This window comes from Pistacia vera, unplaced genomic scaffold (genome assembly GCF_008641045.1).
Source record: "Pistacia vera cultivar Batoury unplaced genomic scaffold, PisVer_v2 Contig1118, whole genome shotgun sequence".
Classification (NCBI taxonomy): domain Eukaryota; kingdom Viridiplantae; phylum Streptophyta; class Magnoliopsida; order Sapindales; family Anacardiaceae; genus Pistacia; species Pistacia vera.
In genome coordinates, this window is record NW_022195158.1 from 84,135 (window position 1) to 95,344 (window position 11,210).

The window sequence follows — 11,210 nt, forward strand, 5'->3', positions numbered from 1 at the left end:
AGGAAGGAAAGAGGGAAAAAAACCAAAAAGGTGAAAAGACCAATTTGCCCTTTCACTGTTAAAATAAAGGAGATTGTTTTAATTTAAGGGTAGGTATTTGGAATAAATGAAACCAAGGTATTATCTTAGGATTTCGCTCAATCTTGGGTGGGAATATGTTGTTTAGTCCCGCGTCCTCTACTGCGTGCAACATGTTACAGTCAGCTGGGGTCCAAGGGAAGCGAAAGTCCGAAACTCTTTCGCTTTTAGAATCTTCTTTGGCTGGCACTAGCCATTCAGAACACGCGTTACTGCCTCCTCCTTTCCGAACGTATTCAATCAAATATACTTTCAATGTGCACCTCACGCTCCTCCGTTATTGGTTAATCTTCTAGACGGTCCAGATTCTATTAATTTAAAATTAACGGCGTCGATGATTCTTAAGTCAAAAGGTTGGTCCCGGCAACTTTTTAAGCTGACATGGCAAAAATTAATTGGACCAAAACAACTGTCAGAAAACAAATAAACGCCTCAGGGAAGTAAACAATCTGGAGCCGTCAAAATCATCGAAAGATCTGACGGTTTCCAAGTCTCCAGGGTTAGAACATTCTCGAAACCCTAACCTGAATGAACTCTATATAAGCGAACTCTTAACCCATTTCTCCGCCACTTGAAAACCCTAGTTTCTCTCTGTCGTTTCTCGTTACTTAGGTTTTTAGATTTTTTTACTTTTTTCAAATCTTCTTCGTCGACAAATCTAATCGCCGTAGACATGGCTGGTAAAGGAGAAGGTCCAGCGATCGGTATTGACCTGGGGACGACTTACTCGTGCGTCGGCGTGTGGCAACACGACCGTGTTGAAATCATCGCTAATGATCAAGGAAACAGAACAACGCCGTCTTATGTTGCGTTCACCGATACCGAACGTTTGATCGGTGATGCAGCTAAGAATCAAGTTGCGATGAACCCAGTGAATACCGTCTTTGGTAAGTAGTCAACTCTTCTTGGCGTTGTTTCCTTTTGGCTTTCTTGCATTGTTTTCTTTTGCTAAGTTTAGATCCAATGTTATGTAGTTTAGATCTGAAACGGTGATTTATAGATATTGATTGACTTTAGATACCGAGATTTAGAGTTGTACGGTACAATATCATATCAAAGTTACGAGTTACGTCTAGATCTGGTATTTTGAATCCTTCAAGCCAAGAAATAGTATCTTTGAGAGATGTACCAGCTTGAGAAACAACGAACTAGATTTGTATGCAATCTATTGGGTGCAAATTAAATGACAGTATTATAGGTGCGATTGCGTTGGTTTTGCCATATACATAGATAATGTGAAGGTTTTGTACTTTGTTGAGTTGCACGTATGCTTAAAGTTAGTATTATGCAATTAAGTTGTGAATATTTATCGAGGCTAAATTTGGTAACTTGAACCTGTGACTAAGGCTTCAAGTTGTGTAACTATATATATGTTTATTCTCAGTTTGTTAATGAGTTATGCTTGGTGCAAATTAAATGACAGTATTATAGGTGCGGTTGCGTTGGTTTTGCCCTATACATAGATAATGTGAAGGTTTGGTACTTTGTTGAGTTGCACGTATGCTTAAAGTTAATATTATGCAATTAAGTTGTGAATATTTATCGAGTCTAAATTTGGTAACTTGAACCTGTGACCAAGGCTTCAAGTTGTTTAACTATATATCTGTTTATTCTCAGTTTGTTAATGAGTTATGCTTGATTCACTTTATCACTGAGCTGGAATTGTTTGGGTTGATTATATAAGAAAAAATTTTATTGGTGATTCTTTTTCTTGCATGGTTGAATTAACATCTGATTGTTTTTCAGATGCAAAGAGGTTGATTGGTCGTAGATTCAGTGATGCGTCTGTTCAGAGTGATATGAAGTTGTGGCCATTCAAGGTTTTTGCTGGTCCTGGTGACAAGCCTATGATTATGGTCAATTATAAGGGTGAAGAGAAACAATTTGCTGCAGAAGAAATCTCTTCCATGGTCTTGATTAAGATGCGTGAGATTGCTGAGGCATATCTTGGTTCTACTATCAATAATGCTGTGGTCACTGTCCCTGCTTACTTTAATGATTCTCAGCGTCAAGCCACCAAGGATGCTGGTGTCATTGCTGGTCTCAATGTCATGCGTATCATCAACGAGCCCACAGCAGCAGCCATTGCCTATGGTCTTGACAAGAAGGCAACAAGTGTCGGCGAGAAGAATGTCCTAATCTTTGATCTTGGTGGTGGTACTTTTGATGTCTCTCTTCTGACCATTGAAGAGGGTATCTTTGAGGTGAAGGCCACAGCTGGTGATACTCATCTTGGTGGTGAAGATTTTGACAACAGAATGGTGAATCACTTTGTTCAAGAGTTCAAGAGAAAGAACAAGAAAGACATTAGTGGCAACCCCAGAGCTCTTAGGAGGTTGAGAACTTCATGTGAGAGAGCTAAGAGGACTCTTTCATCCACTGCCCAGACCACCATTGAAATTGACTCTCTTTATGAAGGTATTGATTTCTACTCCACCATCACCCGTGCTAGATTTGAGGAACTTAACATGGATCTGTTCAGAAAGTGTATGGAGCCAGTTGAGAAGTGTTTGAGGGATGCCAAGATGGACAAGAGCACGGTCCATGATGTTGTCCTTGTTGGTGGTTCTACCAGAATTCCAAAGGTTCAACAGCTTTTGCAAGACTTCTTTAATGGAAAGGAGCTCTGTAAGAGCATTAATCCTGATGAGGCTGTTGCCTATGGTGCTGCAGTACAAGCTGCTATATTGAGTGGTGAGGGTAATGAGAAGGTGCAGGATCTGTTGCTCTTGGATGTCACTCCTCTCTCCCTTGGTTTGGAAACTGCTGGTGGTGTCATGACTGTTTTGATTCCTAGGAACACAACCATCCCCACCAAGAAGGAACAGGTCTTCTCTACTTACTCGGATAACCAACCTGGTGTGTTGATCCAAGTCTATGAAGGTGAGAGAACAAGGACCAGGGATAACAACTTGCTGGGTAAATTTGAGCTGTCTGGTATCCCACCTGCTCCAAGGGGTGTTCCCCAGATTACAGTGTGCTTTGACATTGATGCTAATGGTATCTTGAATGTATCCGCTGAGGATAAAACCACTGGTCAAAAGAACAAGATTACCATTACCAATGACAAGGGAAGACTCTCAAAGGAGGAGATTGAAAAGATGGTTCAGGAGGCAGAGAAGTACAAGTCAGAGGATGAGGAGCACAAGAAGAAGGTAGAAGCCAAGAATGCATTGGAAAACTATTCCTACAACATGAGAAACACAGTGAAAGATGAGAAGATTGGTGCCAAGCTTCAGCCAGCTGATAAAAAGAAGATTGAAGATGCAATTGATCAAGCCATCCAATGGTTGGACGCTAACCAGCTTGCTGAGGCTGACGAGTTTGAAGACAAGATGAAGGAATTGGAGAGCATCTGCAACCCCATCATTGCCAAGATGTACCAGGGTGCTGGCGGTGACATGGGTGGTGGCATGGATGAGGATGTTCCTGCTGGTGGTAGCAGTGCTGGACCCAAGATTGAGGAAGTGGACTAAGTTTTTTCAATTCGTTTTTGTTTGTTGGATTTAGCAATTTAGGTGTTTGAACTGATATTTCATGTTTTAGTGGGGTTTTGAATGTTCTAAACCCAGCAAAATGTTGTACGTTTCTTCCGGATTCTCAAGTTTTTATTGCAGCTCCCTGCCTTTTTTAAATTTGAAATATTAAAACTCTTTACTAGTTTCCCAGGTTGTTAACCTTCTGTAGATTGCTTGACAGCTTGAGAATGATTTTAATTCTTAACCGTTGTATGTCAATGTTCCTCGAAAGAATAGGCTAAACAGAAAAAATAAGCTTACGTACATACAGCGCTGAAACCCAGCTGCTTGTTTTGCAATTCCAGCTGGGCATCTCAGTTGCAGGTTATCAACGAAGGGATGACACTAATGTGATGGGTGGGTTAACTCTCGCTCTATTCTAACGTAAAAAAAATTTCCAACCTCCTCTCATTCGATGATATATTGAGACTTTGAGGGGTCTAATATTTTAAATTGGGTTGGGTGGGTTTTTTTAGAGAAATGGGTTATCCTTTTTTATTAATTTTTTTTTTGCTTGTGCATTTGTTAACAGTAACAGAATAAAAAAAAAAAAATCAATAAAAAGTTTTATTCAGATAACTTATATTAAATTAATTTATATGTTTTAACTAATTATTTTTGAAAATTTATATAAACTAATGGATAGATGGGTATTGGGGTTACTCCAAATCCAAACCCATTGAATTTATAACCCAGATCAACCCAATTGAGTTGAAGTAGAAAGGTACTCTATCGAGTCCTTTTTTCGATCCAAACAATAATGGGTATTTAAGGCTAAAACAAATATAATACATCCATCCTAGATTTTAGAGAAAGATTCATCTATCTTCAAAACTAATTTTGAAAATGCTAGACCAATACAGTTTTAAATTTGTAGAATAGAATGCGCAAATCATAAAATCTCGAGAATAAATTTCTCATTATTATTTATACCCAGTCCAAATCAAAAGCTTATATTTGTCAAAATAGGTCCCCAATGAAACGCCAAAACCCAAAACCCAAAGGCAATGAAAATAAGGATATGAAAGGAAAAGTGCTGGATATACATGGCGTGCTTCATGACTTTAATGCGCTGGAGGATTGAAACCCCGCATTACTCCAGCGCCCAACCTTTTCTTTCAACTATTTCTGCTTATCACAATGCCGGCACGCAATCTTATAATAATAAAAATAATAAAATAATAAAAAAGATAATTAGGAACACTTATATTTATATATCTCTTATTATAAAAGCAACTTATTCAACAACATATAAATTCTCATTTCTCTCCACGTGCCTCCATAAAAACAATTCGACGCCACCGCCAGTCTTGACTTTGACACACTACTCGACTCAGCTACCTGCACTCCCACTCACAACTTTGACTTGTTCTCAAAGATAATATCTTGCAGATTTGTAGAAATAATTTTGAATTTTCTGAGGTGTCAGAATGTAATTGGGTTATAATGATATAGATGAGTGATTTGGACATAAACTGAATGTAAAAAGAGCTACTAGTTGCCTCGGGAATATTCTTTCTTCAAATCTACAGTAAAGTCCAAGTAAACGTTGTCCCACCCCACTGTGAATGAAGATGATAATTGATAATGGATTAAAGAAAATGAATTATACACCATAAAATCAAAGCAAAGTTCAAACCCATCCAGGCAAGGATAAGATTTTGCGTGAGCCTGCCGCTGCCTACCATCCATAAATGTTTTCCAGGAATGCAAGAAACAAATAGATGACTATAACTGATACAACTTCAAAAATCAATTGTAATTACAGTCAACGGGCTAAACAAAAACACTGGAATAAGAACCATAGCGATTAGTGAACAAAAAATTGAATAAGAGATTAAAGTAAAGACGCACATTTTTGTTTCATAGATTACACTGTATGTTACAAAAGTCAGTAAATCAATGAAGCACCAACTATTGCAACCACCCTTACAATTCTCAACCCTATATTTTCAGGTCAACATAAGATCATTTCCTCCAAGGTGAGGACGTAAGCAAACACGAACCTCGTGTTCTTCTGGGCCTACCCGGAGCTTTGGAACCATAATCTCAAGCAGAGATCCCGGTCCATCGTAGTAGGCTTCAATGTTTGCATCTTCAGGGATTCGAGTTGAAAGTGGGATCTCTCTGATGAACTCACCGGGAGGGCAATGCTCAGATGCAGGATCTGTAAGCTTGAAAGTCCTATCATGTCTTTTGATAAATGGCATACGTGATGTGCTCACACAAGACACCTTTATAATCCCACGAGTCAAAGTATTCCTCCAGGAAACCTTCACCCTCTGAAGATCCACAAATGGCAAGCTGATAATAATTAAATAACCTTTTTCATCTTCGTAAATTGTTTTGGCAGCAGTAACAGGGCCATAAACATTTTTCAACACCCCACTGAAGTCATTCAACCACTGTGGCTCATTAGGGTGAATTTCCATCTCAGAAACACGATCAGCAGGTGGATTAACGGCCAAATAACAATCATCATCATTCCCATGCGGGAAAAAGTCCTTCCTCCTTTTGCTGCTGACGGGTGATAGGTCCATCCCATCACCATTGCTATGGCTGGATGGCTGAGTTGACAAATTGAGCCCAGAACCATTTAGCAGCTTCTTTGAGTGGGAGTTTGAGGCACTCTTTATGGGAGGAGGCCTCTCAAGCTCAAAATCTGTGTTCGGGAGATTTCTCCACGAGCCAAAATCACTAGCTTCAGGTGGAATCGTAAAATTCAGATCCCTTCCTGTGAGTTCCATCCACCTCTTTCGCTCCTCCTCATCGAGACCCATAAGATTGGGTGATGAAACAACCTCAATTCCATGCACACACTGAGGGTTTGACAGTCCCCTATAATGCTTCCGTTGCATCCTGTGCGATCGAACAAATCCCTTATCCACACTAAACGGAAACGGGCGCTCACCTTGGCGAGAATGTCCATTCATGTAACTCCTCAGTTGCATCTTGCCCAATGCATTCTCAGGTCTCTCCTTAAAAACCCACATGTACATGTTCTCCATGTCATGTTGAACCATAAAAACATCAAGCTTGAGATCAGATTTATCAAACCCCGAAACACCATTGCTGTCCCTCGTAATCTTGGCCTTTGATTTCTCATTCAACGCAGGCTTAAAATAGAAACTGAAGAAAAACCAAGCACCCCAAATACTATCAACTCGCTTGGCACATTTTCGTCCAACCTTGGGGATATTAAGGTAAGTTTCAGGCTCATAAACTTGAGAACTGAGACCCACATCTAAAATATCACACGTCTCTGAATTCCACGGCTGTGGAGGCGGGCTACGCTCAGCTGACAGTGGTAAATTGATATCTGGTGGACGGGGAAGAATGATTTGGCGATTCATCTCCAAATCCAAATCGTCGTGAGAGGAGGCGCTGGAATCCATTGATAAGAGGGTAGATGGGTGATGATTCTCCATTGACAAGGCTGTAAGAAGAGAATCTCCCATACTTCAGCTTGTTTCCTCCGTGGGTATCGTTGTTGCTGGTAGTTTGAATGATATTTCCATAATTTTCCAAGAAAAAATTCAAGAAAACAACCTTGTAAACACCTTGATCATAATCATTTATCTATCAATCTCCACAATAACTCCCTTCCATCAAAACCCTAGATTATTCCTCAATCAAATAACATTCCCCACACACCCACAACACAAAATCAAAATACAATAAATAATATATCTTACAACTAGAAGAAAAAAAAAAAAAAATAAAGATAAGATCTTTAAAAGGAAAGGGGAAAAAAAAAAACTAATAATAAATATATAAAAGGAAACAACTTATACAAACAAATACCCAACAAAAAAGAATAAAAAATTAAAAAAAAATCTCTTCAATCTCTACCAAATGAGAGAGAGAAAGAGATTTAAACAAGACGCTATAGAAAAACTATATCTAAACCCAACCCCAAAATCTCTCGAAATCCTCCAAACACAGGTGGAAAACACTGAATCAAAAACATCAAGTCCATCAAAAACTTGGAATTTTTTTTGTTTGTTTTTTCAATTTTTACCAAAGCAGCTGAAAAATAAAAAAGGAAAGTAAAATTATGAACAAAATCGAAAAACTTCAGAGATGTGAAAGAATCTTCAAAGAGTACCTTTTGGGATACGCATCGAGGAATCGAGACGAAGAGTAACCTCCATAGACGATCATAATGCTCATCTTCACTGTATCATCAACAACCATAATGTTTCTGTTCCGTCAAAAGAAACAGAGAAAATTGAAGAAAGAAAATAGTGAGTGAATGGTAGAAAGGAACAAAGACGTAAGGCACCGTCTCATTATAGGGAAATTTTGGAAGAAAAAAACCTACACTAGATAAGACCGACTCTGCCGTTACTTGACGGTGACGGTGCACCTTTTGTGAGTCATTTTCGTAAGTTCTGCTTTTGAGGTCAATACTCAACCGAGGCGACGCCACCTTGTTTCGTAATTTTTTATTAAAGCATGTTATGAGTTTTGACTTTTGATATAATAACAATATCTTCTTTTTTTAAATAAGGTATTCAACTCAGTTTATATGTATGTGTCTCAATTAATCACGTAAATAATTAGTATAAAAATCTTTAAAAGTTTATGTTGATGTTTAATCTTGACACCAATAATTTATATATATACAAAATATTAAAAGAGCCTTAAAAATTACATGTGATGGATTCGTGAAATTTGAATATAGTGTTGAGATTATATATGTTTGCAGAAAACATAAATAATAAATAGATAAAAGAAGTTTTTATAGTAATTCGGATGCTTAAAGCAAATCCTACATCCACTGTTATTTTATTATTCTCTGACTATTTATATGATATTGCTTATAAGACATACAAAGATGAATAAATACGTTGCTTATAGAGAGAAATAATGAAGCTCAAATGTCTGTCTAACTCTCATTTGCCCAACCTTCTCTTTTCGTAAAAAGAGGTGTCAATTTATACACCTTTGAGATCAATGTAGTTAGTGTTTTTGCAAGTTATCTTGACACATGAAAAGTTATCATTCGCCCTTATCTTAAAATAAAATAGGATTGACATAAAATATCTCTGAGGCTGTATGAGTTTGACAGTTAGTACACTTTGTCTTTTAGGTATTTGTTGAACTAACATCAACGTGACTTTATAAGCACAATAATTTATAAAATAATAAAATCATTAATAAACTGTTAATAAATTGTTAAATTTTACTTCATCGTAAATGTATAAATATTACAGATTGCTCTTATATTGTTTATTTTAACATCCAAAACTTATCCTAAGAGAATTTTTATTATTTCGAGAAAAAACTTTTATTATTTTATTATACTTCAGGGTATTAATTTAACCAAATTTTCTACAAATTTTAAAATGTCATTCCAAATTAATATTTTGTTGTTAATAACATTTTTTTAAGTTGGTTTAACTATAAGTATAGTTAAGTTTGAATTTTATTTTATATTATATAACTCGTAGTCAAATGAGTGATTATTAAATAAATTATATGGATAATATCAAAATGGCTGGATAAGTGCTTTATATAAGCCGGGTTCCCTACATCGATAACTAGACAACATTATATTACCAAGACCTAAAAAACATAACCTATGAACCAAAATGGCATATTCAATGAAAGGAAAAAAAAATCTATTTTTATCTAAAAGGTATTAGTTCAAACTTGTCTTAACTGAAAAGGAAAAACTATTTATGCTATGATATATCGAAGACTTTCTAATTTAAACATTATATATATATATATATAATAATAATAATAATAATAAAACCCCTTTATAGTCATAATAGTAGGACCAACTAAATTTATTACTAAGAGGTTATAATTTAATAGAGATTGAGCTGTAAGAATTATTGTTTTAATTAAAAAAATTATTATTTGTGATTAGATTCAATAACTTTATTACATTAATCAAATGGATATTAATGTCTCAAAGTTAATAAATAATTTATTTCATCTTAAACCTTTAATATAATATAACATATTTTTTTTACAATATATATATAATTATTATTACGTAGAGGCAAGTTCTTTAAGACACCGACCTAGAAAAATTATAACTTATTACAATATTAAATTTATTCTTATTTATAACTAGCCCAAATTAAGATCAGGATTTTTTATGACTACATAAAGGTTATTCTTCTATAGAGTATTATTATGGAGAGGTTCTACCATAAATAAAATTAAAATTTTCAATTATATTAAATCTTCTATATGCCTTTTTTATTTATTTTTCCAACAATTTCTAAGAATAAACATTTAATCAATTTTTTTTGTTTCTTAATAGTTCAATTTAGTATAAGTTTAAGAAGATATTATAGACTATAGAGTGTAAACAGAAAATGATGATTGGAGGAGGCTCGGTGCCTAAAGAAGAAAGTGAAATCCACCGATCCACTTATGTGTTGTGGTGGGTGTGGCTGTCAATTAATTCCGCCGTTATAGGAATGGACCTCACCAAACACTGCCTAAACTGACTTCCTGCAAAGTGGGATTGCTTTGATTTTTTAACTTTTATTCGTGTTTTAATTAAACCCTTAAGTAAGAAACTTTGGTTAATTATTATTTAAAAAATTAGATAATGGATGCTCTTTATCTGCGAAACGTAGATATGATTAACTTTATCACTTAAACATAAAATTAATATATAACTATAATAATAAAATATAATTAATTACATATATAGCCAACACAATAATCACATTTTTTTTTTCAAAATATACAATTTTTACTTAAATGACAAATCTAGTCGTAAATCTAATGACTTACAAATTATATCTTTCATAAAACAACAAATGATATATTCTTAATATATAACGCTAAACTATCAAGTATAATATCTAACTGTATGGTTTAATAGTCTAATTAAAGTATGTTAGATGGTGCTAGACTTAACAGTATTTTGGGTATTTTTGTCTTTATTATTTTTATTAAGGACAATTATGTTAAATCGTGTGATTTTATAGTTAATGTTCTTTAAACAAAACCTTAATATTTTGAAAATTAAGATTAGTAGATATGACTATATGAGAATGTTATGCAAATTACTATATGAATCAATACACTTGAATACGATAATTTTGGAAATATCAATGAATTTTCTTATATGGTAGGTTTGTACTTCCAATAATATTTTGCCAACAAATGAGTCATACATCCAGACAAAAATTACACAAAATTTATGTAAAATAATTATTTTTTCATTTGTTTTTTGTCTGATTGTATGACTCGGTTGTAAGCATAACATTGCTCTTATATTTCATAGCAAGAATTAATAATAAACCACCACTAGGTGGTTTGATGGTGAAAAAACAAAAGGGGTTCCATGAGTCCCTGAATTCGAGTCACCTTTAAGCACTAATAGGGATGGTCATTAAGTCTCTTACCCGGTCGATAGTTTCAGGGCCTCGGAAAATTAGTTGAGGTGCGCGTAAGCTGCTCAGGACACTCCGGTGATTAAAAAAAAGTACTAATGATAACTTTTGAAATAATTTTTTGGAATAATTTCATATTTTAGTGCAAATTTAATATGATTTCACAATTATGAAAATGCATTGTATTATAATTATAAAATATTGTAGAATAAATCAACTACATTTATTTGACAATAAGGTTATA

The 11,210-nt window shown here is 35.0% G+C and overlaps 2 protein-coding genes across 4 annotated transcripts; one reads left to right on the forward strand and one right to left on the reverse strand.

Annotated features, from left to right (window-relative positions):
• The first annotated feature begins 635 nt into the window (after positions 1-635).
• LOC116141684 (probable mediator of RNA polymerase II transcription subunit 37e) lies at positions 636-3,755 on the forward strand. Its single transcript, XM_031427162.1, has 2 exons — positions 636-965; positions 1,825-3,755. The coding sequence occupies exons 1-2, from the start codon at positions 752-754 to the stop codon at positions 3,552-3,554; spliced, it is 1,944 nt and encodes a 647-aa protein (XP_031283022.1). The 5' UTR covers positions 636-751; the 3' UTR covers positions 3,555-3,755.
• Positions 3,756-5,538: 1,783 nt separating this feature from the next.
• LOC116141692 lies at positions 5,539-7,869 on the reverse strand. 3 transcript variants are annotated; one of them, XM_031427184.1, is made up of 2 exons: positions 7,705-7,869; positions 5,539-7,089 (listed from the first exon to the last, which is right to left on the reverse strand). In XM_031427184.1, exon 2 carries the CDS (start codon positions 7,052-7,054, stop codon positions 5,549-5,551), a length of 1,506 nt encoding a protein of 501 aa, XP_031283044.1. In that variant the 5' UTR covers positions 7,055-7,089; positions 7,705-7,869; the 3' UTR covers positions 5,539-5,548. The 3 variants fall into 3 exon arrangements, with proteins under 3 accessions (XP_031283044.1, XP_031283038.1, XP_031283028.1); XM_031427178.1 differs by having other exon boundaries at positions 5,539-7,212; XM_031427168.1 differs by having other exon boundaries at positions 5,539-7,625.
• Positions 7,870-11,210: the final 3,341 nt, after the last annotated feature.

Coding starts and splice junctions, on each gene's coding strand:
- LOC116141684 (XM_031427162.1), top strand. CDS start 752: ATGGCTGGTAAAGGAGAAGGTCCAGCGATCGGTATTGACCTGGGGACG. Junction 966..1,824: donor CCCAGTGAATACCGTCTTTG/GTAAGTAGTCAA, acceptor ATTGTTTTTCAG/ATGCAAAGAGGTTGATTGGT.
- LOC116141692 (XM_031427184.1), bottom strand. CDS start 7,054: ATGGGAGATTCTCTTCTTACAGCCTTGTCAATGGAGAATCATCACCCA.